This window comes from Nomascus leucogenys, chromosome 22a, assembly GCF_006542625.1.
Source record: "Nomascus leucogenys isolate Asia chromosome 22a, Asia_NLE_v1, whole genome shotgun sequence".
In the NCBI taxonomy this organism is placed as follows: Eukaryota; Metazoa; Chordata; class Mammalia; order Primates; family Hylobatidae; genus Nomascus; species Nomascus leucogenys.
This window is the reverse complement of record NC_044402.1, coordinates 73,363,788-73,390,068: the sequence shown is the minus strand read 5'-3', so window position 1 is coordinate 73,390,068 and position 26,281 is coordinate 73,363,788. Positions and strand designations below refer to the sequence as shown.

General features: G+C 42.7%; 1 protein-coding gene across 4 annotated transcripts in view; it reads right to left on the bottom strand.

Annotated features, from left to right (window-relative positions):
* Positions 1–26,281, bottom strand: part of RAPGEF4 (Rap guanine nucleotide exchange factor 4) — a 331,431-nt gene that overhangs the window by 15,233 nt on the left and 289,917 nt on the right. For all 4 annotated transcript variants that reach the window (XM_030803682.1, XM_030803683.1, XM_030803684.1 and 1 more), the window contains 12 exons: positions 23,491–23,641; positions 21,647–21,735; positions 20,880–20,910; positions 20,583–20,661; positions 19,285–19,431; positions 17,378–17,475; positions 11,688–11,813; positions 11,125–11,303; positions 8,140–8,230; positions 3,757–3,807; positions 1,515–1,602; positions 1,035–1,099 (listed from right to left, as the gene is read on the bottom strand). In XM_030803682.1, coding sequence (XP_030659542.1) covers positions 1,035–1,099; positions 1,515–1,602; positions 3,757–3,807; positions 8,140–8,230; positions 11,125–11,303; positions 11,688–11,813; positions 17,378–17,475; positions 19,285–19,431; positions 20,583–20,661; positions 20,880–20,910; positions 21,647–21,735; positions 23,491–23,641 — 1,195 coding nt within the window. The remainder of the gene's footprint in view (positions 1–1,034; positions 1,100–1,514; positions 1,603–3,756; positions 3,808–8,139; positions 8,231–11,124; positions 11,304–11,687; positions 11,814–17,377; positions 17,476–19,284; positions 19,432–20,582; positions 20,662–20,879; positions 20,911–21,646; positions 21,736–23,490; positions 23,642–26,281) is intronic.

Sequence of the window (26,281 nt, the reverse complement as noted above, 5' to 3'; positions counted from 1 at the left end):
CCTCGGCTTTTCCCACAGCGCCACATTCACACTGCAATTCATGACCGGGCAAATGCTCACCCACAGAGAGACAAAGCACTCCAACACTCCATCCACCAGGTTGCAGCCAAAGGATTCGGAAGACAATGATCATTCCATCAGCATGCACTATGCAGCTAAAGAAAGGTTTTGGCATGCTCTGCTTTATTGCTTCACAGAAGATAAGAAAATAAATTGCAAAGTAACTTAAGCCAGATAACCCTGCTTTTCCCCCTGCTAGGAGTAAGGACTAGGAGGAGGGTGGCTAGAAAATACTGAATATGTGCCAGTTCCACATCTGTTGTGAAAAAAATTTTCTAGGCCAGGCGCAGTGGCTGATGCCTGTAATCCCAACACTTAGGGAGGCTGAGGCAGGAAGAGCACTTGAGCCCAGGAGTTTGAGGCTACAGTGAGCTATGATCACAACACTGCACTTTAGCCAGGGTGACAATGAAAGACCCTGTCTCCAACAATAAATAAATATATAAAAATGTTAAAAACAAGATTAAAAACTTTTTTTTAATTATAAAGATGTTCATGTTCCTTCTCTGAACTTGAGCGAACTTTATTGGGACAAGCAATACACATTTAGATTAGTCCTCTACAATAAAGGCGCAGAGTTGCCTTTTACCTACAGGCACTAAAGTCAGGCTTGGCAGACAAACCTTTCAAAGGCATCCTGGGGCAGTCTAGCTCCACAAACCTTATAGCAAAACAACAACATGGAAGTCACTCAAGAACATTTGTGCATTTCAGCAACAGGCTGCCAAGGAGGAAACACACGGCATAAAAGCCAGCTGTTGCTGTGAACCACAGCACAAATACTATTCAATTTCACAAAAGAGAACTGACAGAATAGAATAGGTAGCCAATTTGAACCAAATATTTCAAAACTCCTTTATGTGCAACTACCTTTTTAACAGGGCAGCATATATGGAAATTATTTCCTTTATTAGAAAAAATGCAAAATTTATTTTAAAAACACATTGTGGTTAAGGTTATAATACCGCACATACCATTTTTTCAAAGTTTACTAGATTGTCAATGAACGTCTTGTTCCCCTCATGAGTAAATGTCATATCTGTAAAGAAATAAAAGCCACATTCTAATCACTAATGGAAATATGTCATACTAAGAAAGCACAATAGCACCATTAGATTATGCTGGCAGATTTGCATAACACTACAGTTGAAAAAAGCTGTTAATAGTTCCTTTAATGCTAGGTGTTTAACTTTTTAAATCACTTCACCTGAGATTAGTAAAATTTTTAAACTAATCTTCTGTTTCACTAACAAGTTTTCCAAATCATGGATCCCTGCTCCTCCAGTCATCTTTCTGACCCTTTCTGAAATGTCAGGACTGAGAGGAGATGACAAAGACGGCAGAAGGATGGGAGCGATCATTTGTCCCTAAGTAATCAATCTTATCAAGGTATTGTTCATTTCCCTCCCCAAATACTCATCACCTGCTTGACCTGTGCATCTTATTAGGATTACCTTTAATGAGCAAAGGCATGAAGGGGATGAGAGGAGGTTCCAGCTTAGCTACCGTCAGCCTGTAGGCCCTGTGGTTCCTTGAAGGGTCCTTAGGAGAGAAAAAGAGATGATGGTAATGACTGGTGACAGATACACCACCCTTTGTTACCTCCTAATACACCTGCCTTTCACCCCACAATCAGGTGCAGTTGACCTTTGAACAACACAGGTTTGAACTGTGTGGGTCACTTATACACGGCTTTTCTTCTGCCTCTGCCATCCCTGACACGGTAAGACCAACAACCCCTTCTCCTCCTCCTGAGCCTACTCAACAAGAAGAGGACAAGGATGAAGACCTTTATGATGATCCACTTCCCTTTAATGAACAGTCAGTACATTTTCTCTTCCTTATAATTGTCTTATCATTTTTTCTCTAACTTACATTATTGTAAGAATAGAGTACATAATAATACATATAACATATAAAGTATGTGTTAATTGACTTTATGTTATCAGTAAGGCCTCTAGTAGTCAACAGTAGGCTATTAGTGGGTAAATTTGGGGAAAGTCAAAAGTTATGCTTGGGCTGGGCATGATGGCTCATGCCTATAATCCCAGCACTTTTGGAGGCCAAGGCAGGAGTATCACTTGAGCCTAGGAGTTCATGACTAGCTTGGGTAAAATAGTGAGACCCCCAAGTGAGACCCCTATTTTTTTTTTTTTTTTTTTTTTTGGAGACAGAGTCTCACTCTGTCACCCAGGCTGGAGTGCAGTGGTGCGATCTCGGCTCACTGCAAGCTCCGCCTCCCGAGATCACGCCATTCTCCTGCCTCAGCCTCCCGAGTAGCTGGGACTACAGGTGCTCACCACCAAGCCTGGCTAATTTTTTTGTATTTTTTTAGTAGAGCCGGGGTTTCACCATGTTAGCCAGGATGGTTTCAATCTCCTGAACTCGTGATCTGCCCGCCTCGGCCTCCCAAAGTGCTGGGATTATAGGCATAAGCCACCGTGCCTGGCCGAGACTCCTATTTTTTAAAAAATAAAAAATTATTTGGGAGGCTATTTGGAAGGCTGAGGTAGGGAGATTGCTTGAGCCCAAGAGGTCAAGGCTGCAATGAGTCATGATTGCACCACTGCATTCCAGCCTTGGTGACAGAGTGAGACCCAGACTCAAAATAATAATAATAATAAAAACTTATACTCAATATTCCTACTGCATGGGGGTGGAGGAGGTGTCAGTGCCCCAACCCCTGAGTTATTCAAGGCTCAACTGTATTTCTGAATCAAATATAGCTACAAAAGAAAGGTAGACTTAGTTAAACAAATTGATTTGTATTTGTGTGTGTGTGTGTGTATGTGTGTGTGTGTTGAGACGGGGTCTCACTCTGTCACCCCAGTGGCCCAGTCACTACTCACTGTAGCCTCCACCTCCTGGCTCAAGCGATCTTCCCATCTCCGCTTCCTGAGTAGCTGGGACCACAGGTGCAGGCCACCACATCTGGCTAATTTTTGTATTTTTTGTAGAGACGGGATTTCGTCATATTGGCCAGGCTGGTCTCGAATTCCTGACCTCAAGTGATCCACCTTTCCTGGCCTCCCAAAGTTCTGGGATTACAGGTATGAACCACTGCACCTGGCCTGATTTGTGTTTTAAAATAACTTCACTTATGGCATAAAAAATTTGGAGTTTTCTTTTCCCTTTCTTGCTTGAAAAAGAGATTTGCGTACAGGGGCCAAGGGGAGATATTTCCTATGAAAGCAAAAATGAAACCTCTACTGCAAGATTCCCCTTTTCCTGAAGCCCCACCTTCTTCCTGGGTGTCTGGCTCACTCACTCTCTGCCCTGCACAGCTGATCCCTGTCCCGATTTGCCCTCTGAAACCTGCCCAGCACTCCCGGCGAGCCCAACTCCTTTTCTGTCTAACACCTCCCAGCCAACGGGGAAAAATAATTTTGGCAAGCCAAGGAAAATGCAGCTTCCAACCCATAGCCAACCTGAGCTGGATGGAGAGGACCCTATTACACTGCTTTTCTTACTTATACAAATTGACCTTATGTGGGACATAAGTCCTCTTTAAGTTAGTTCCTGAGGGTGCCATTCATTAGTCAGACATGCTTGTTTTAGCAGCACTAAAAGGGATCATAAACTTCTTAAAGTCATACAAGGACAGATAAAATTTCCGAAATGAGAACTTCAATTCAGCTAATCAGATATTGGATTAATGTAGACAGTGAACGGAATAAAGAAGCCACTGTCACTTACCATTAAACTTTCAAACTCCGCATAGAACTTCTTGAACTTGCTTGGCAGTTTCTGTTAATGAAATGAAAATGCCACATGCATATGTCAGATTCAATATCTAGATATGTATCATGGGTTACCATTTCTAGGGGAAATATATTTCTATTGGTTCTTTTTATTATTATTATTATTATTTTTTTTTTTTTTGAGACGGAGTCTTTCTCTGTCCCCCAGGCTGGAGTGCAGTGGCACGATCTCGGCTCACAGCAAGCTCCGCCTCCCGGGTTCACCCCATTCTCCTGCCTCAGCCTCCCGAGTAGCTGGGACTACAGGCACCCGCCAACACGCCCGGCTAATTTTTTGTATTTTTAGTAGAGACGGGGTTTCACCGTGTTAGCCAGGATGGTCTCGATCTCCTGACCTCGTGATCCGCCCGCCTCGGCCTCCCAAAGTGCTGGGATTACAGGCTTGAGCCACCGCGCCCGGCCTTCTATTGGCTCTTAATCAAACATCTCTGAGACAGGCCAGACTGTAATCTGTCCTGTCATTTGAGAATAATCTTCCAGAATATAGAGAACTTGCCTTTTAAACATCTTTAACCTAATTGAACCAAAAGTAACTATGAATGCTTTGGTGTTACTGCTTTTATGTTTTCTGAACTAGATGATTTATAAAGAGGACTGCATTCCCTAGACTAGAAGAGTCTGAATATACCTCCCCCCACACTTTTTAAAACTCTCCGATTCCCGCAATCAGGAATTTAGATTACAGAATATTAGCAATAAAAGAGCTTATGAAACTAACTGTTTCAACCCTCCTCCTCCCTTATAAGGTAAACTACATGAGAATAAGAATTTTTATTTGTTTTGTTTACTGATATTTTTCTCAGTGCCTAAAAAAGTACTGGGTACATAGTACTCCCTAAATATTCATTTGAATAGATTGAGCCTGTGTTTTACAGACGGAAAAAATTAAGTCTCACAGTTTCAATGACTGGCCCAGAGTCACACAGCTGCTTCTCATTAGAGCCTGTAATTCACATCCCCTGCCTCCTTTTCTGCTGTCTCGTCTCTCACATGCGCCATGCTTTTCTACATGAGCATTTATTTCTCCCACATGCCTTCCTATAATACAAAATTGGACAGTTCTATCAATTTACTGATTTCTCATGTTTTTATTTTGGCAAATGATTCAACACCACTTACTGCACCCACAAATCTACACCAATAGATCAATACTGAATCATCTTTCAATTTATTGGTTCCTACTTTGCTTAGTTCCTGAGTCTTCAGTAAAGCTGAACCTTTCACTTCTCTCTCCTGACAGGGCTAAGCCAAGATAGAGCTGTGTGTTATGTTTCCCATCCAAGGACTAGGAACTCATCAACCAACCCCTGGGCCTCAGAGACTCCCGGGTCATCTGGGAGGAGGCTTTGAACAGTGAAGCCTACCTTCAACAGTTGATGCACCAGTTGGGCCTCTGCAATCCACAGAACGGCTCTTCTTGGCTCTTTCTCTTTCCTATCTCAATCAGTTCGTCATATTCCCATTTAAACATCTGTAAAACCCTGATTTTGTTTCTAAAAACTAGTCCCTGTATATCCTCCAAACTCATTTTTCTGGCATTTCAAGTTAGGGTTCAGGAAGACTCGATGCCCTCACTTAGAGGAGACTATTCAAAGGGCTGAAAGCTGGGATGGGCATCAAGGGATGCCAGGATCTCACCCCACACAGAGTATCCAGATCACCAAGTTATGCAAAAACATTGACTTACTGAATTTAGTCCATTTAAAAAATTAAGAGTGGATTATGTTTTTGGCAAGACCTCTGTCATCTGTTCTCTTTCTTAGCTTTCTTTTAGATCAAAGACAGTAGGGCACAGGGTAATAAAAAATGTTTCTTTCATTCTTTTTTTTTTTTTTTTTTTTTTTTTTGGAGAGAGACGGAGTCTCGCTCTTTCACCCAGGCCGGACTGCAGTGGCGCTATCTCGGCTCACTGCAAGCTCTGCCTCCCGGGTTCATGCCATTCTCCTGCCTCAGCCTCCCGAGTAGCTGGGATTACAGGCGCCTGCCACCACGCCGGCTAATTTTTTGTATTTTTAGTAGAGATGGGGTTTCACGGTGTTAGCCAAGATGGTCTCAATCTCCTGACCTCATGATCCGCCCACCTCGGCCTCCCAAAGTGCTGGGATTACAGGCGTGAGCCACCACACCTGGCCTCTTTCATTCTTAATACTATTATTTATCCACCCCCCCCCCCATGCTTCTAGAGCAGTGTTTTCAATAGGGCCATCCTGCCAATCCAGGAGGCATTTGGTAATGTGTGCAGACATTTTTTTGTTGTCACAGCCGGGGTGGGGCGTGGTAAGAGGTGCTTCCAGCATCTGGTGGGGAGAGGCCAGGGATGCTCCTAATTGTCCTGATTGTCCTGCAACACAGAAGATGTCTCCATGACCAAGAACTGTTCTGCTCCAGACATCACCAGATGTCTCCAGATGTCTCCTAGCCGAGGCTGAGAGAGTGTGTGTGCTCCAGGTAATTCTCATTTGCTTCATCTCAGCTTGATCTTCGCCCTCAGTTTTGAACCCTTCCCTTTATTGTGTGCTCTGGCTTTCTTTTCTATTTTATTCCTTGGCTGTTCCACATGTGTCCCCTAGTTCCATGAGGCCAGGCACCATTTCTCACACTGCTCTTGTGGTCACTGTGGTGCTCAATGGAGTTGCATGGGGGGCTTTTGGGAGGTTTTCTCGGCAAGTGCAAGTACATAAACTAGAATCGAAGGTGCTTAGGAATGAAATCTCCCATACAGAATTATGTAATTATACTTCACCTTAAAAAACAAAGGCTTATACATGATGAAAGGATAATTTCCTCTTTTCAGCAACATTCAGTGCTGAAAACAGAAGCTCATAGACTCACAGAACTCCCATCCCTAGTGAAACCAAAGGACTGGCCAGTTAGCTATCTCCTTTTGCTGCCTGCACCCTCTTCAGCAGCCTCCTATTTTTTTATTTAGACTGGGAAAGGGGATTCAGGGAGTGTTTCCCACATGCTCTGTTCTTATCGTCTGGCTGATCTGTGGTACCCACACCTGGCCTCCTTGGACCCTTTGAGGCTTTATGTTTTAAAATGTCTCCAACCAACTAATTTGGACTCTGTGGCAGGGGGATTAGAAGCTGAAAGCCGACTGGGGAAGGCAGACTCTTTGCAGGAGGACCCTAGGTCTCCAGCAATCCCGAGAGCCTTGGACTATAAGACGAGGGAGCTGCATTATGGCTTTGTGCTTAGATCTCTTGGCAGCACAAGCTCCGTCCTTTTACTAGCTGGAAGATGATATAGCTGCATGGCACGCAGGCCTCACCAATTCCCTCATTCCTATATTCAGGGGATGAGCTGCTGTGTGCTGCATCTGCCTGGAATTTTAAGAGAAACCCAAGACAGAAGGACTTGTGAGGACCTGCCCTACAAACAATGGAAACATTTAGGAGGGACGGAAAAAGAAAATCGCTGCAAGAAGGACATGGGGAAGAAAATAATTTCAGAAAAGCATTTAGAGATGCAAACAGCTGTCTTTAAGCACCATTGCAAGTTGGGTCTCTAATATATACTCCTTGCCCTCTTTCTGTGTCCCACTTACACACAATTTTTTATTTTTAGCATGAGTCTATTTCTGTATGTATGTTCTATTAGAGATTAGTATTTCTTCAACTATATGCCACGTGTAAGAGGTCAAGCACATTTTGAGTACAAAGCTAATAATAAATGAAGATATGTTCTAGCTTGAATACCCAACTCGCGACAAACCATTCATTATATTTGCTACAGAAACTCACAACACACCTGCCTCACTTTTGCCCCAAACTGAATATTAGCCAGCTGTTGTTTCTCTCCGTGGAGAGAAGTCTGCCAGGTGGTGAGGTGACACTTAGTACTCAACTGCTGCAAACAGTTGGCTTCCTGGTCTTCCTTCCAGAAGCAAAATGAGTACTTGGATAAAAATGGATCTTCTGTCCTCTTTCAATTAAAGATAAGATTTATGGCAAAAGCAACAAGCAGACATTTCAGAAAACAATAGAATCTATGAGCAAACTTATGAAGTCATTCCCAGCAATGTAGGTCCTTCATGTTATACTTAGGAACTGGACTTATTTTTATTTACATTGTGTATATCAAGAAGTAGACATCCCCTCATCTCCCCCACTCTCCATACACAAAAGGACAATATCTTTTAAAAATTCTCCCTCTGAGGCAACTGGAAAAAGGAGACAGGTCACCTCCCTCCAAGTGTCCCACCTTTCCCATTGTTATACTAGTGTGAGTGATATTTCTATTAAAAAGCTCACTGGTGAGCCTGTGTTTTTATTCCTAAGGCAAAAGTCACAGCTGGATCCCAGCTGAAGCTTACCTCCCACGTTAGTGCCAAGCGGCTCACAGCAACGTTACTTAGTCCCATGACGATGGCAAAAAAGGAATTCAGATTTTTATACTCCTTACAGCTGAAACACAGGAGATGCGTGTTTGAGTAAAATGTTACTTTTGAGTGAGATAAAAAAAATTAGAGTTCTATTTTCTGATAGTCATTAATATTGGTCAGGGCTCATTTATGAGAACAGGCAATGATAGATTTAATGTACTGTAAAAGTTCCACTTGGGTGACCACGTTCTGCTGTTTGATTTCTCACTGTGGTTTTTTGAAAGTTGAAGATGTTAGCCATTGAGGTTTGGGATTTGAGAAGGAACTTAAAGACACCTACCTTAGGGGTTGTTATTATAATCCCAAACTTGCTAAAACCCTTGTTGGACCGGGAGGGAAATATCTCATGGGGTAAGAAAAAAAGTGAAATGTTCTTGGAGATTTCTAGACCTTTAGCCTGAAGGTGGATACCCTCCTCTGGCAGCTTGAGAGGGCACTAAGGGAGTCTCACGGCTGCAGCCACCATGGCTTCTACCTGCCATGCAAATGCTACTTGTTTGTTGAAAAATATCAACTTATAAGGCGTGATCTCTGTAGGCTGGGCACTCAATCTCAAGGAATTTTAAAGCTGAGAAGTAACCTCAACAACTGACCAAAAAATAACCTTCTCTGTGTTTTACTGACATCAATGAAGCTGATCATTTTGAATCTGTACTTATGCCATTATTAGCTTTTATGAATATATGTCTGGGAATGAGATATGTGGAAAAAAACAGAAATTCTTATTAGAATGGTGACGTTTAACACAGGTACTTGGTTTAACCATTTTTTAGAAAGAGGAACCCCAAACTTCTTCATACCAGGTCCCTGAAAAGGGAAAGAATTCATTTTGCAATAAGCATAAATCCTTCACCCTGAATCAATATGGTTATCGAAATTGACTATATCATAATGAAATCCTGTTTGGATTAACATTTTTGAAAAAGACTAAATTGTTGCATTTGCTACCCATTGCAAAGGTAGCAAAGAGTAATTCTTAAATTGTCTGTGTGGAGACAGAGAACATATTTCAGAGAAGCTAGTGTGTACGGTCCCACTGGTGAGAAAGCAAGTGAGGCCTTCGGTGTGCTGGGACAATGGGTCTGAGTTCAGGAGCTGAAGGTTATTTAGAAGACACCTGGGGCTAAAGGCAGGTGTACGATCGCATCTATGTGTTTGCCTTTGTCTCTTTATGTGATCTTGAAAGAACAAATGCAGGACTGTAGACCTGCCTTTCTAGTCACTGCCTTGTTATCAGCTAACTTTATTACCCTATGTAAGTGATGAAATTTCTCTATGCCTCTATGAACGTAAACAGAGGAATAAGAACATCTGCTTCCACCAACTTCACACAGTTCTGGGCAGGCAAAGAGCTTAAAACAAATATGTTGAAGTTCTCTAAAAATATAAAGTAAAACAGATGCTACTGTCACGAGGTTTCAACCTCATTCTTGTAGATCTCGGATTTAAAAAGTCTACAGTCTTCTTCAGCTGGGCTGTGTAAATAGCTTCTCTGTAGGACAGCAAACTTAGCACAGGGCTTAATAATGGTTAAATAACATAAACTAATTTATACTGAAGGCCAAGTCCCCTTACTCGTTCACATAAACAGAAGGGAGAGGGATAAGAAAAACATTAAAAAAAAAGTTCTGGGTGTTCCGAAAGGCTCTCCCATGTTGCCTCCATAAAATAACAAGATCAGGCCCCAAAAGGTCTTCTGGCTTCCCACATTTGTGTGCAGATTGCCTCTCTCTTCTTGTTGCATTGGGCACTGCCAGGCTAAGGTGAAGAGAGAGAATGTGCTTCTTCTAACGGGAAAGCAGATCTTGTCATAGTTTCCATAATCAGCTGATTCCAAATACGTGAAGGCATTTGTCCCTTGCCATAAGGCTGTGCAGACTACCAGGGAAGTGGCTATACTCTGAACCAGAAATTCATAGGCACCATTTTACCAAACCTTTCTTAAAATAGCCAGCTTTGCCATATTAACAGATAGCAGCTTTTGAATCCAAGGGATTTAGTATTCTATTGAACCCTCAAGTTGTTGGCAAATAATTCCAGGCATCTGGCAAACTGATATCTATAAAATGTCAAGCAGCCTTTACTTCTTTGTTTAGCCCAGGAAATCAAACTCCATGTTTGATTTTGGGTCAAGAAAATTGTCTAGCTGGGGTCACTTGTACTCTCAGCCTTCCTGTGTGCTAGAGCTCCCTGCATTTAGAAAGGAAAGAAGTCTCACAGCCATAGGCCACATTTAGCATTTTATTTTTAGCACTGTGGTGATACCAAAAACATGGAAGTAAACAGGAGGTTGTCAGGCATATCTAAATAGCAGGAGAAGATTAAATTCATGTCAGGGAGAACTCTAACTAGCCCCTGTAGTAAAAAAATTGTTTCCCATGAAGTGCTATTTAATAGAATATTTATAAGATAGATGCTTCTTTTTCTGATGTTTATAGCGATGATTTTCACGTACCAGGTTAGCTTGCATGCATTTTACCGATTTAATTCTGTCTGGGCTGGATGTGCTGCTGTACATGCATGCTGCACTGCCCTCTACTGGTGAGAATGTGTCATGCTGGACATTGACTTCAAGATCTTTCCAACTGAACTTTCGAAGTATAAGGGAACTTGGTTTACGGAAGGAACCTTTAAACTAAAGGAGGCAAAACTGTCTGAGTAGAAAGCAAAGAGCAAAGAGAGGTCACAACTTCGACTCCAGCATCAGTGCTGTAAAGAAGTTAATTTATCTGTTGATGTTAAATGCTACAAAATATAGAAGAGATCCATTACAAGAGTTTGGTTATTCCTAAGACCCTGTGTTTGGCCCTCTAGCAGTTCCTAGATCCTGCTTTTCTTTTTAAGGTGTAGTCTAAGAAAACAAAATGAAAACACAGCTCAACATTTTTTTTCTCTTTCCAAGCTAAATATACTTACTGGGCTGCTATCTTAATAAATTTTTTTAATAGCTGAACACGCTTGCTGAGCTGAGAACAAAGGCAGATCTCAGTGACGACCCAAAACTGAATTTCATTAAATCTCCTCAGGAACAAATCCAAGTTTGCTGTGGTCTTTTTAAAATTATGCCTTCCAAATGTGTGATAGATTAGCTCCAGCTAGAAGAGAAAGGAAAACAATTTTGCTTATTTGTTTTTAAATCAAAACACCAGCTAGGTTTCTCTATTTGTCAAGACAGCATTTTACTGGTCAGCAAATGTGAATTCAATCAGACTTGAAGGGCTTCCATGAGGCTTGTTAAATATATAAATATAAACTAGGTTTTACTGGCTTAATATACACAGGAAGACATGGCATACTGTAAAGATTTTTCTTTAATACTCAAAGGCTTTATAGCATGCTTTATTTATAAGCTCAGTATGCAAAAAAATTGTCATGTGGTTTCCATATTGTAGCACATATTAGCACTTACAAACTAAGCAACGCCAGCAGCCTTTATCCTTGCTATCTCAGCTACTAACACATCTGATCCTGCATCTTACCTCATGCACGCAGTTGAAGAGTTCCCAATCATAAATTGTCATCTGGTATGCTAAATCTTTGGAGCTCATCAGTTCAAAAGTTCCCACTGTTCCAACAGTTGGGCCTTCCTGTTCTGGTAAGGGAGTCTATGAATAATAATGCAAAAATATATCAGAAACTCAACACAGACAAGTATTTAGCACTGAAAGCTTTCAGGAGTTTCTGAGGGGAAAGGATTCTGGAAATGGATGCTTTCAGGAATATCTGGAAACTCTGATGAGAGATACCTCTGCTCGCAACGCTAGTTGCTTTAGTGCCGTCTATACAGTCACCAATCATCATTATCATCAATTCCACTGACTGAAAAATGTGAACTGTGGCAAATAAGATTCAGTGAAAAGTGACCTGCAGAGGTTCTCTTCTCTTACACTTGGGCCTGGGAGGTCCCTGGAAACTCTTCTTTTCCCTGGTAAAAATGGAAGAAGTCCTGGGAGACCTTTTTTCTCCTATTTCTCATTGAAGCTGCTGTAAAGCAGGTAATAGCATGGCAGTTTGGGACATTCATCCACAGTAGCACTGTGGATGAAGTAGCAGGCAGCTACTTCCTGCTGCCAGTGGCCATGGTAACACTGCTGCCTCTCCATCTCTTGGGACACACTGCCTGGGGTCATGAGGGGATGGAAAGCTCTGTGAACTGAGGTTACACATGATGTCTGATTCCTCTACTCTTGGGCAGATGTTGAGCTGAGGATGTTATTCGCATGGTCATGGTGTTTTGGGCTAGACATTAGAAAGCCAACGTCTGCTACTTTCTGGAAGACCCCTCACTAAAAGTTTCCATCTGACTTGCTTATCTCAGTTTTATTTTACAAGAAATGATCTAAAGTGTTTTTACTTAGTAAGATGAATGATATGCATATATAGGAAGCACATGTATAATGCAATAGATTTGTATATAAATAGGCAACACATACATTACAAAGTTCCAAAAGTCACAAAAGTGGCTGGCACAGTGGCTCATGCCTGTAATCCCAGCACTCTGGGAGGCCAAGGCGGATGGATCACCTGAGGTCAGTAGTTCAAGACCAGCCTGGCCAACAAGGCGAAACCCTGTCTTTACTAAAAATACAAAAATTAGCTGGGCGTGGTGGCATGTACCTGTAGTGCCAGCTACTCAGGAGGCTGAGGCAGGAGAATCGCTTAAACCCAGGAGGCGGAGGTTGCAGTGAGCCGAGATCGTGCCACTCCACTCCAGCCTGGGCGACAGAATGAGACTCCATCTCCAAAAAATATAAAATAAAATAAAAAATAAAAACAAAATGATGCTAACTATATTTAGATACCATCCATGTCAGAAGTCCTAATATTATACAAGTTCCATCATCATTTTCATCATCATCACTGTATTCTACAAACGCCCACTGCATTCTAGGCACTAGAGAAATTACATGTTCTGCAGGTAGACGGTCCTTGCATTTGGAAGTTTACAGTCTAGGAGAGGACCAAGCAAGCTTACAGTTGAAGGGAATCAACCCTGTCTGGCCCATACAGCACTCTACAGAGACAGCATCTGCTGCTGGTCCTTATTTGCATGTATAAAGGGACAGAAGCAACAACACACGTGACACCCAGGTACAGAGATAAACAGGAGGGGGACATGAATAGATTTTTGGGAAGTTATTGGGTATTTGGAATGAATGTGTGGTCTGAACAGGATCTTGAAGAAGGTGGGCTTTAAAAGATGAAGCAGACAAGCTTGGGCAGGTGAGAATAGCAAGGTTTTCCCTGAGCATCCAGGTTGGTCCCTTGGGGTGGAAGGATGGCAAGAAGGGCACGAAGGTGGGGAAACTGTCACGAAACTTGCTTGGCAGGAGCAGAGAGCACAGGGGGTCCCCATGGACAGTGTGAACAGTTAGTAGCACATCTTCGTGTACCAGATTAGGAGTTTGTGTTTTGTAATAGACTAGATAATAGACCAGGTTAGTGTCAGCTTTAGAGAGCAAGTGACTCTGAATATAAACCCTACCCTAACTGCGTAGACTTGGATTGATTCCCTAATCTCTTGAGTGTCTGTTTCCAGCTCTGGTAAATTGGGGTCATGATACCTATCCCTAGGCTTGTTAAGAGAACTGGATAGGAATGATTTCAGTGAATCATGTAAATACGGTGCCTGGCACAAAAGAGGGAGCGCCCCCAAATCAGTTCACTTTCTAGAAGTGCTGCAGCAATGCAAATACACAGAAAAGTGTGATCAGTACAACACCTGGATGTAGGAGCGAAATACTGTTGCTCCCAATTTACTCTACACAGGGGACAGAGGACAGGGAAGAAAAGTGATTCCAAAGTTTTAAATCTTAGGGAACTGAACCAAAGCTGATGGGCAAGTAGCATGTGGAAACAAATGAGGAGAATGATTTCAACCAGGGTAGGTCCTAGGTAAAAAAAAGTTGGGGAAGCTTATACATTTTAGGGGTTAGGACTGCCTCTCAGAGGATCAAACTGGCCCTGCACGTTCTTCCTTCCCTCTTGCAGCTGCTGTGAACACAGCCCCTCTGCTGCTCTGCGGAGCTGCCCCTCCCACGTGATTCCTGCTGTTCGCTCTCTCCTCAGGATTGGAGATACCCAGTCCACCTCGCTCCTTCTTTTCCTTGAGGCTTTATAACTTTACATAAGGGGGATAAGTTTACCTAACAACACAGGGAAGAGTCTAATATTAAGAAATATGCAAAGTTCTTTTAGTCGTGGATGCTGGTCTATCACTCCTGTAACCCTTTTGAGAGTAACGGAAAGCTCTGTTGAGTCTCAACTTTTCTTTCAGTGGGCAGGGCTCACCAAGTCTCTCTCCCGGCATAGGGCAGGTTGACCCCTTCCATGAGCCACGGAAGAGGCAATCTGAGCAGCAAAAGGTGCTTCTCCCTTAGAAGTGGGGAATATAAATGCTCACCCTGGACCCCAGAGGAAGCGCCTCCTTGGGCCATTTTCTTGTACATAGCCCTGTGGAAATATCCTACAGATAAAGCACAGCAGAGCTTATGTGGAGCCTGCATTGCACAGACAGATCTGAAAGCTGCTTACACACAGACAAAGAACTCCCATGCATTTTCTCCCCACGGTTTTTGAGCCATAATTTCTTTGCTAAGGCTGGAGAGGGGTAATTGGGAGAGTAGCATGGTTATCCTCCCATTTTCCAGATGAGGAGACTAAGACATAAAAGGGATGTGTGGATTGTCAGTGACAAAGAGATGGCAAAGGTAAGCTACCCGGAGCATCTTCCTTTCCCCGTGCGCCCACATCCTCTGTGTCTAGCTCTGCTATGGCCCTTGCTGCACTGCATTCTCACTGATCACATGCGGGGGTGCCTCACTACACTGTTTGCTCACTGAGGTACAAGGACCATGATGGTTTTGTCTTCAAGACCATTTCAGAGCCAGAACCATCTACAACGCCTGCGATGATGTGGTAGGTACTAAGTAAAAGTCTGAGGAACCAGTGAATGGAAAAAAGTAGAATCACGTTATACTACAATGGAGTTTTATAGGAATTTGCTCTGTACTGACATTTATACTTAAATAAAATGTGAAGAGAGTAAAGTTTCAGAATCTGAACCCTTAACCACTAGGCTAACTTGCCAGCACTCTACTAATTCTATTATAGACCACACAATTTAAGGCTAACATCGAACACTAAGACTTGCTCTATTCCAGGCTGCTCGTGTTAGTCTCGTCTCTCTGGCTTGAGCGTAACTGCGGTAAGGACAGAGGCTCTGGGGCACTTGCTTTAGTGTCGCACAGAAGCCAGCACAGCCCTGAGCGCAGAGCAGACCCTGCAGAAGCATGTGTGGATGGATCAGAGAGTGTGGCCAACATTCTCTACTGCAGGGTCATCTTCTGTGTGACTCCTCCTCGATGGGCTGTCCTCAAAGGGAATCTTTAGAAAGCCAGAGAAGGAGCTCCCTGTCCACAGTTATGTGAGGCAGGTAAGGTTTGGCCACTCACAGCACAATGAATGGCAGAGCGCTGATAGGGAAGAAGTTCATGCCCAGGGTACTCAATGCAGAGGACATTCCTTCCAACGACAGAGGCCTTAAAACAGAGGACGAGCAAGGACTAAGAACTTGGGAGGCTGCAGGACTGTGTGCCAACAAACAGAGGTTTAGAAAGTTAGTATCTGCCCCACAGGGAGCTGAAGACAGTCTGCACTCCCTGTCTCTGTGCCATGTCATTTGGCACTGCGGCCAAGAACCTGCTGGCAAGAGAGTCCCCAGCACCTGTGCAGTAACATGTCACATAGCACCTTTGATGGGGCTGCAGCTGAACTGGCTTTTTATGGCTTTCCTTTCCAGGAGAGGGCAGCACGACTCATTTATGACATTTTTTATTTCCAATCCTTCAGTATTGAGAAATATTTATTTAGAAAGCAATGAATGTAGATGACTAAAAAAATATATGGAAAGGCAGGGGGCAGACTCAGATCTTATAAGGCTGATGGTTGAGGAAAAGTGAGTGTGCTTATGGGCTGTGATGGATGAGGGATTAGCAGGAAAACTACTGTCACATTTGCTAAGTTCCTCTCCAAGTGAATTCAAAATATGGTAAAAATCCACCTATCCTCACTGCAGTGCACAAAATGGTACTCTCTAAAACAAAAAATCAGGAGTATGATGAGCCTAAAACAACCTCTAAAAAGTCCAAGCAAGAGAATCTTGATATCTGTAAGAGCTGATCTGATCAAACTTGAAACCTACTCATGCATCCCTTATGTAAACTCTCTCCTTAAAACTGGATGCAGTTTACCTCTAGCTCTTGTCTTGTGCCTTTCTTTTCTTTTCTCTTCTTTTTGAGGCAGAGTCTCGCTCTGTCGCCCAGGCTGGAGTGCAGTGGCACTATCTTGGCTCACTGCAAGCTCCGCCTCCCAGATTCATGCCATTCTCCTGCCTCAGCCTCCCGAGTAGCTGGGACTACAGGAGCCCACCACCACGCTCGGTCTTGTGCCTTTCTTAAAGGAGAAACCCTGTGTATCCAAAGACTGAAGAAACCAGTTTCTCTACCCTCTGAATTGGCCCTCTAGGCTTTCTAAGATGTGTTACTAGCTACTCACCTACATACCAAATGTTGGTAGGAGAAATAGAAATGGACGCTACCACCTACTTAAAAGAGAGCAGGCTACTCAGTTATCAGTGTGGGCCTATTAGTCCTTTCTTCACAGAAAGATCTGTCTGTATGCCGGGTAACAAGTGTTTTTGGAGACTTAGGGAAGGGTCTGGCCTTTGGCATTTTCTGCATAAGGTAGAGAAAGTGCTTTCTGGGAACAGCATTTCTCTTAGACCAGATGGTGGCTTTGCCATAATGCAAAGGAGCCTGATAAATAGTGATATCTTGCTTTAGAAAAATTATTTCCACCCTGGTGTAAGTATTCAGATTCTTAATATTTAAACTGGGGACATACCAATGAGGCGAATTACAACAAAGAGTTCTGAAAGCTGAATTATGCCCTAATAGTGGTGCTACTTGGCTAATTTCCACAAAAGAAAATCAAAAGCCCTGAGCATCTCAAATGAACACCTGAGGCTTACCTAATAGACTGCAGAAAAAGAAAAAGCTAAGTACCATTCAAGATTTTTTAGCCACTGGGTTCAGTGTGACTGCAAAATTAGGCTCCAGACAAGTTTTTCTGATTGCAATGCTGCTCTGAGCAGGCCATCCACACCTACCAGTGAATCGAATTGCTCTCGCGGGCAAGCAAACAGGCGTCCATTAATGGTGAGCGTCGTAAATACTGAAACATCATTAGGTTTGAGCACCACCTTTTCTGTGAACATAAAAAGCATGAGATTGCCTATTAAATACATCTGAGATTTGCTGCACTGCCCTAATCACACCAACAAATTGCCAGCTTGGTGAATTACCGGAACACGCAGAGCGACTGCATAAAATGGAGTACTGAAGGGATCCACAGAATAAAAAAGACAGCATTCATGCAGCCCTGCGCCACTCAGGATGCCATCAGAAATGGCCACAAAACAGGAATAGAGACGCCAGAGGGTCAATTCACCCAGTTTTGTGCTGCAACCATAATTACTGAGCATATAAAACCCGCACTTGCTATTTAGCTCACAAGTTATGTTTCCAGATGGCAATCACACCCAGGACTTTGGACGCAGAAAGATCACTTTTTAAAAACTTCGGAGGTTTCTGAGACCGCACATGATTTTAGATGCAAAATTTACTACTGTTTTTTCACTTATTCGCTAACGTGTAGGGCAATAGCATTAACGAGATTAAGCCTCCTCCCACATTAAAAAAATTAGTTCTTCAGATGAGAACATGTCAAAAAAATTAAAAAATTAAAAAATTAGTTCATTTAATAAACATTTATTTTGTATTTACTGCATGCCAGAAACTGCTCCAGGCACTGGGGAGACAGAAGGGAACAATACAGAAAAAAAATCCCACTCCAAAAAGCATTACGTCATAGTGGGAGATGCCAACAATAGAGAAAATAAATAGATTAGAGAGTGAGAAGACAAGGAGAAAAAAATACCCCAGGGGTGGGGGCTAGGAAGCCTGTGTAAGGGGAAGAAGTTAACATTTTAGAAAGGGAATGAAGCAAACGGAGGGAGCTTCAGTGAGACACTGACATTTGGGTAAAGACCGAAAGAAAGTGAGGGTGGGACCTGGGATATCTATGGGAAGGTGACAAGGGGTCAGGGAGGGCAGACGTCCTGGGCCTTGTGCAACTGGAGCAGAAATGGAAGGGAGATCTTAAAATCCAACATGCATTTAAAAATCCTCCATCAATGGAATCGTTCACCTTAAAACATGACAGAAATGGCTCACCTGTTCCTGAAGGATTCCCCCAAATGGCTGTCAAATCACGACTGGAGAAATGAATCTCACTGCTGCTTCCTCTAGTCTCTTACTACAATATGTGGTCACTCCTAAAACTCTTGCCAGCATGAACTGTAATTGTTTTAACTTACCGTCTACCTCCTCCCTGGCCTGGGAACAACTTGGGGACGTGAGCTGTGTCTAACTTATTCTTTCCCTCGTAGCCAGTAAATATGTGATGAATGAATAAATGACATTTCAGAAATGCACCATGTAATCAAGGACAGTGAAAGGAACTGTAATCCCGTGTAGGAAAAATATTCCTCATTTCATTTGAGCCAGGCTCCTAGCCTCTCTACTGAGTAAGGAGAAAAACCATCATCAGCTTCAAAGAACTAGCTTCTGACCACTTCCAACTTTGGACTTGTAGAAACCCATGGCCTTGAGCTTGTCCAGCTAGATTTCCTCTTGGGGTCCATATTTCTCAGGGCTCCAAGGCCTAAAACTTTTTTGAATAGAGTTTAAACTGAAAGAACTCCAGGCCAACATCTACACGAGAGTCCTCAGTTCCAGTCACCTTTCTGGCTTAGAGTGGGTACCTACAAGATAGGGGACATTAGAAACCCAGCCCACCTCTACCCATACTGTTTCTGTTATTAGTGGAAGCATACATAAGCACCAGTTCATCCTCTGGGTGAGCCTCACATGACCACGCTAACTCCTTACGTAGTTTCTGCTTGGATGGAATGTCCCATTTTGCAGAGCCTAAAATATGAATTAAGGCTGTTACCTCCTCCGGAACTCATCTTGACTATTATCAGGCCCTCCCCGGAGCCCAGCTTGTCGGCAACTGCACTGATGACTTCCTTCACCGAGGCGGCCACTGGCACCCGAATGGTTGTGTAGGTGTGGTCCATGCAATAGACCTTAAACAGAACTATCCAAAGGCAGTAACAGGGTAGTCAATCAGTCTTAAGAGTTTTCAATAAAACTATAGTTATGAAAAATCTTTAGGCATCCTCTCTAATTTGCATCATTTTGCCATTTTTATTACTGTATTTATTCATACTCATTTACCCCTATTCCTGCCCCTTCTAAACTGCTTACCTTAGCATTGGTCTAAGAATAGGTGCACATATGGTTGCCAAGTCCAATTAAAAGAACAAGAGATATTGGTGAAAACTCCACAAATAGGTCATGGGAAAAAATTGAGAGTATCTTCAGGCTGATGTTCAGGGTCTGAAGTGCAATACTGTAGGCAATTTACAGATCACTGCTACACTGTGTGGCAGTCGGGAGCCACCATTCACCTCTCTGCACACAGGAGGGCTTCCGCCTGGGCCATGAGCACGTGCTGACACTCTTGCTCACTTGCTTCAGTGGCTTGTGTGCTTTGGGGCCAGGCCATGTAAGCTCGGATGCTATTTAGCTCAGCAGACTTAGATCAGCAGATCTGGATATGGCACCCAGAGGCTCAACTCTGAACACAAAAATCCTGGGAGCAATTCCCATTATTATATTATAATTCCTGGGTTTAGAGGCAGTCCTGAATGACAAGATTCAGTTATAGCTTTGAATGAAATTTTTATCATTATTATTGTGACTATTTTTGGTTGTGATTCTTTGGAGAATCTTAAACAACCAAACAAAAGCCAGCATCTTGATCTTCCTGATGTAAAGCCTCCCTGCTCAGGGCTGGGTTCAGGGCCAGAGCATTGTCCCTGGGCAGGATGCTGGTGATCCATTGTCTCCTTGGCACCCACCGGGCGCCAGCTACCTTCCCACCAGCTTTTCCCAGGGGTGGGCAATCCTGACAACCAGGCCCTGAGATCATCTTGATTTCCTCCAAGGAAAGGGATTAAACAGGGAGAGGCCAAATCAGGGAAGGGTAGACAGGCACCTTGGCTTCAGGCACAAGAGTTTAAGGACATAAATAATCGGGCCACCAAAGGGCACCTCCAAGCAAACCGTCTGGAGGGCAACAGGGCACCTCCAAAAGAAGCTATTCTGTGGGTCCAAGGTGGTGCTTACCATTATCCTGACTAAATAATCTATACAACTACGAGTTAGTTGGAAGAGGGTTCTCACCTTCATCAGAGCCGCGGATAGGCTGGCGCTTCTGGGCTCTCTCATCGCCCGTATTGAACTGTTGCAAAAGAACCTTGTGCTGTAAAAACAACCACAGCAAGTGCCATAAGGGAGAGTGACCAATGCACACTAGCAACTCAGAGGAGACACATCTGAGAAGCAAGCAGAGTCAAGAAATGAAGACAATATATTTCGCGTCTACAAAAAAGAAATCACTTTTATGTATACTGCAATGTATTTCTGAGGAATTGTAATTCTACAGGGCACAGACAGAGAATGCAAGTTCATGCCACCTACCTTCTTTTGTGGTGCCTTTGCATCTTCTGAGCTACGAGAAGTAGAGAAAGCACATTATTTAATACCATTGCTACTATTAAATTGCCTTATTTGTATATAACTAATCTTATGTTAGAAAATGAAATCACAGTCACAGAATCCTTTCAGGAGGCAATATGAGCTTCCTCATTTTAATAGTAATAGAACAAAGCAGAAGGGTAGACAGCGAAGATATCAGCTCTTGTCATAGGCAGATTCCTGGCAGAACCGATGTTCAAAGCCAGGATTTCTAGTTTTCAAAGTCTATCTAGCAGCACACTCACTCTCTGATACTGCATTTAATCTATAGCTCAAGTAATAGCATGTGAAAACCTTCTGGTTCATTGAGAGGACACAAATATTCACCACCAACAGCTCTGGCAGCAGATAGTGAATTTTCCATATAAGTAATTGCCCTCAAACTTTCTTTAAATGCCGCTGGCCATTTTATTGCCAGATTCACTGCCTTGAACCTAAGGGACCCACGTTTATTGAGCTGGACTCCACACAGGAGGATCTTTTCTTTCCCAGGCTTTCTTTTGGCAGCCCTCTAGCACAGAATGAACAGAATCTCAGTCCTTCTGTTCCTCTGGCCTTACTGCACCACCTATGCCCTCAGCCCAGTCTGCTTACATCAAATCAAGCAGGGCATGGCTATGGAAAGACCAGCTTTAACCTTTCTTGTGGGCAAAGGACTTTTTGAGACTTACTTGATGAAAGCACACCCCCAAAGCCAAGCCCTTCCTTACATTTGCTTGACAATCTTCTCCAACTCTGGCAGTTGCTCCTTGAGGGCAGCAATCATCCGGGCATCATCTGATACAGATACATAAAACTCCTGTAATTGGCAAAAGTCACAGGCTTTTAACAAGAACTGCAAAAGGCACATGATTCTGTCAAGAGCAATAAAGATGTGTCCCTATGTCATCTGCTTCACCAGCACCTCCAGACCATGGCTTCATGGACTGGAGGAAGAACAAAGAAGAAAATGTTACACTATGTCTAAATTCAAAATTGGCCATGAGAAAAAGTTTTGGAAATAGATAGTGGCAATCAATGACTGCACGGACATCAGAAATGAAATGAATGCCACTGAACTATACACTTAAAAATGGTTACAATGGGAAAATTTATATTAGATATCTATTTTACAACAATAAAAATTCAATTCAAAGTAAATTGCAGGTGAACTGTTTATATGACATTTATATGAAAGCCAATGTTTTGAAATGGGTCATTTTGGAGTCCTCAAAAGAGCGCTTTTTTTACTTCATTTTTTTTCAGGGGAATTTTAATGTTCGTTTTCACATTATTTTGGTATGTATTGTTTATTTACTAGGTGTCACTCATTCTGGGTCATGGTTGGGGGTAAGATGCAGCATGGTCTTCAGCACTGTAGCGAATTTATGCTGAGTTTGTGCCACCAACTCAGGACCCTCTGATGCCCTTCTGGGAACTGTCCTGACCCTGCAGCTGTAGGTGTGCCCGCTCTGCTTAGGAGCAGAACTCTGCTCTGCAGCAGAAGGTGAGAACCATGGCAGTGCCAGCTTCACCACTTTAGTTCATCTGCAAAATTGTCCTGTACTCAGTGGGTAGAGGCCATGAGTCAATGTATGACCCCAAGCTACCGCCATTCCTCGCATTTTCAAAATACTTCATTCCTCAGCTTGGAGGGATGCTCTCGGTCCATCTTTCCTCACTGCCTCGCCCCTCTAGCTGTGAAATGATATGAATAGAAAGGAGAGAGGGTGTATGTTTCTTTTGGATAATTATAATTTTAGAACACACAGACTGAAAAAGTTTGAAACAGAAGTAACATTGCCTTTTGCCCGCACAGAAGGTCTTCATCCAAATTTTGGAGGGGAGAGTGACTAATTGAGCTTAAATGTCAGGATCAGTGCTGTAATTTGGGGCTAGAGCTACGGGAAGGAATGGGGAAGTGCAGCTTTCAGCAGTGTTTATGAACCACTTTCACAGCCTACCATTTCCAGTTCTAGCAATTCCTAAATAAACGATCTGCTCCACTCCACTCAAAAATATATACCATTTGATCTAGTAATCCCACTCCTAGGAAGGTAATCAAGGACAGACTCACTTGCACAAGACTTTTACCGTACTACTATTCTAGGAAGGTGAAAACTGGAAATGATGTGAACACTCAACAATAAGGGAACACATAAATATATCTGTGACATGGCTACTCAATGGTCATTAGAAATTTTTTTGATTACTTCAGGAGATGTAAAGAAATTTTTATTATAAGGACTGTACTGACAGAAAAATCATTATATCAAATTAAATGGAAAAAGCAGCCTGCAGAATGATGGGTGCTATGTGACTACAAGATAAACATACAAAGAAAAAGAGACTAGATGAAAATACATGAAAATGCTACCCATTATGGAGTGAGAATGGCAGAATAATGGGTAAATTTTTTCTTTACTTTTTCTGTAGTTCCTTTCTGATGAATGAATGTGTTCACAAAGTCTAGCATTTGCAATTACAGTCTCTCCAGGGAAGCTGCTGAGCCTATAGGTAGGTCCCTGTATTGTAGGACAATAGTGTACTCTTGGAAGGGATGACCCCCGCCTACCTCCAGGAAGGCCATAGACACGTCATCCTCTTGTAGGAGGTCTCCATACATGGCAGCCCACTGTAGAACCAGGCGGATGACTCGCCTCTTATTGTTGAGGGCATAATCCATTTTCTCCTGTTCTGTACCTTGTGAAGGCTGTGCGTGGTAGGTGCCGAGGAGTCAAGGAAGAAATTGAGCCATTTCACACTCATTTCACGTGCTACTTTCAAAGGTAAAGAGTGACAGATCCCAGCTTCAGAAAGCCAGGCTTTCAGATGGATAGAATTCCTCCCTCAGGCTCTCATGAAAAACCCCACAGAAAGTGTCTGTGCCAAATGCATGCAATTCCTTGTTTACTCCTGCTGACTCTGGCCTGATAGTTGCCCCAGGGATTAGACTTTCACAGACTCCTCCTGGACTTCGTGTGGACAAGGATTTTTGTGTCTAGCTCTAGCTGTCATTCTCTGCCAGGATCGGCCTTGCCCTTTGCTACGCTGGGTGGTAATGTTTCCTGCCATTGCTTCTCTCTGGGTGCGTTTCCACCCGTTGTTGGTTTCCAAAATTCTGCCCGAATCTCTGTAATCCCCTTTGTTATATGCATTTCAGTAAAACCCTTCCAAGTGGGCAACTAGTCCTGCTGGGACCATGGCTGATACAAAGAGTGCATGGGTGGACAAGTGAGGCTGGAGGTAGATAAACCCACCCAGAGGTAGAAAGAGGAAAGGCTCCTGCTGTACCAATTCTCTGGTGAGGGCCTCAGACACACTTTTTACTCCATACCTTCTTCTCTTGTGTAGAACCATGACCTGCCTTACTGGCTCTTTGCACATTTATGGCTACCCTCTTAATTGTAAGCACCTTGAGGCTTGGGATGATGGTCATTTGTCCTGTATTCTACACTATGCCTAGCATACTGACTTTCACCCAGAAACTGTATTTATTCATTAATGCAACAAGTACTGACTGAGGGTCTCCTATGTGCCAACAGTAAAGGTCCCTGGTCCATTCTTGTATGTACTACAGGAGGGACAACATCACAGGTAATCAAGAAATATTTTAGGTTAGACATACCATTCCTTTTTCAATGATTTATAGTTCACATTATAGATAATTAGTTCATAAAACAACTTACTCTTCACAATTTACAATATAACTTTCACACAAAGTACTTCAGTTCAACTCCACTTTATAGCCTTGTGATGAAAGTGTCACTCCATTTCTATAAGTGAACAAACTGAAACTAAAGAAGCATAAATGGCCACGATTACATAGTGAGAGTGCAGAGGTTGCAAATGCAAGACTCCTGATGCCAACTAGTGTTCTTCCCATTACCCAACACCCCCATTCCTCACAGCAAGCTACAAGATGGCCCTGTCTTAGCTTCCTACCCTGCCTTGAAAGATGTAGAAAACCAGCTTGTGATAGTGCTGTGCTTGAGAGCTAAACCAGTAAAGAGCCTTTTCTAAAAGGACTATAAATAATCATGATCAAGGTAAATGACAGAACCTTGAAGCAAAGGTTTACTGCATGTAAATGGGTTGCAAAATGGCTTTCATAAATTGAGCACAAGATTCATAAAAAAGAAAATTGCTCAACCTGTTATCGCTACAATCCTCTCTCAGCTTACAATAAAGAAAGGAAGAAAGATAGTTTTATGTGAAAATTATTTCTTTTCTGATTAACTCTTTGGTCTCTCACGTGCATGCATTTATAACTGAGTTTTTCTTTCCAAAGAGTTGCAATGCTGGATATTATATTTTATGACCATTTTTAATGGCATGTAGGAGCATAGTCAGATGCATGATAGGTACCAAATAGGAAAGTCTTGACTGATTGAAAAATATGTACTGGTTCACCCAAGAGTGGGAGGATCTGGGTTCAAGTCCTCTAGCTGCCACCATTTAGCTATGTGATCTTGTGTAAGTCACTTAGCCACTGTAGACCTCCATTTACTCTCCATGAAATGAGGAGGTGAGAAGAAATCATTTCCCAATTCTCTTTCAGCTACCACATTTAATAAAGCTAAGGCAAGGTGGACCGAAGGAGAATCAGGTAGGTGCCACAAACTAACATAATGAAAATACAATGCTGCCTTGCCATTGTGCTTTCTTTGGTTTAGTTTTATGGTAACTTGTGTTTGTGCAGAAACTTGGATGACATCAGGCTTTGGCAGGTGCTATCTTTTTCATTTCCATCGCATAGGAGCCAAATGGAGAAAGTAAGAATGGCCAAGGTGGGGAGCAAGGGTGTGGGCTGAGGAACACCAACCCCTATAAATGTAAGAGTCAGTGGAGATTCTGAATTCTGAGTACAGTATGTGTCAAAGCTCCCACTAGGCTGGGCTCACTCTGTAGACTGCTGTCCCAAATATCCTGATGCCACTATGGACCATGCATGTTCCTCACCGGACACCTGAGGCTAGGCTTCTTCCCTCTAGCCCCTTTACTAAGTCTAAGTGATAGCGCCTGTGAAAGACAACCTTTCTGATGGCCTTGTACTGTGAAAAATGAGCAAATTTAATTCTCTCTCAGATCATGCCAATTTAAAAGAATGTCACACTGTGCCCTAAGTTACTCTATAAACTACGATCTTAAAAATATTTTAGTACACATGCAACATGAGCATATTTTGAATCACTCAAAGATGGAAACAGCATAGAGAGGAAAGGGAAGCTTTTACTGAGCTGGTAGTAATAGAGTGGTGAACACTTAGCCTCAATTTAGAAAAATAACCCCAAGACAGGACAATTAAGGTGCTAATGTGGTGTTTTTTTTTTTTTTTGAGACAGAGTCTGCTAATGTGGTTTTTA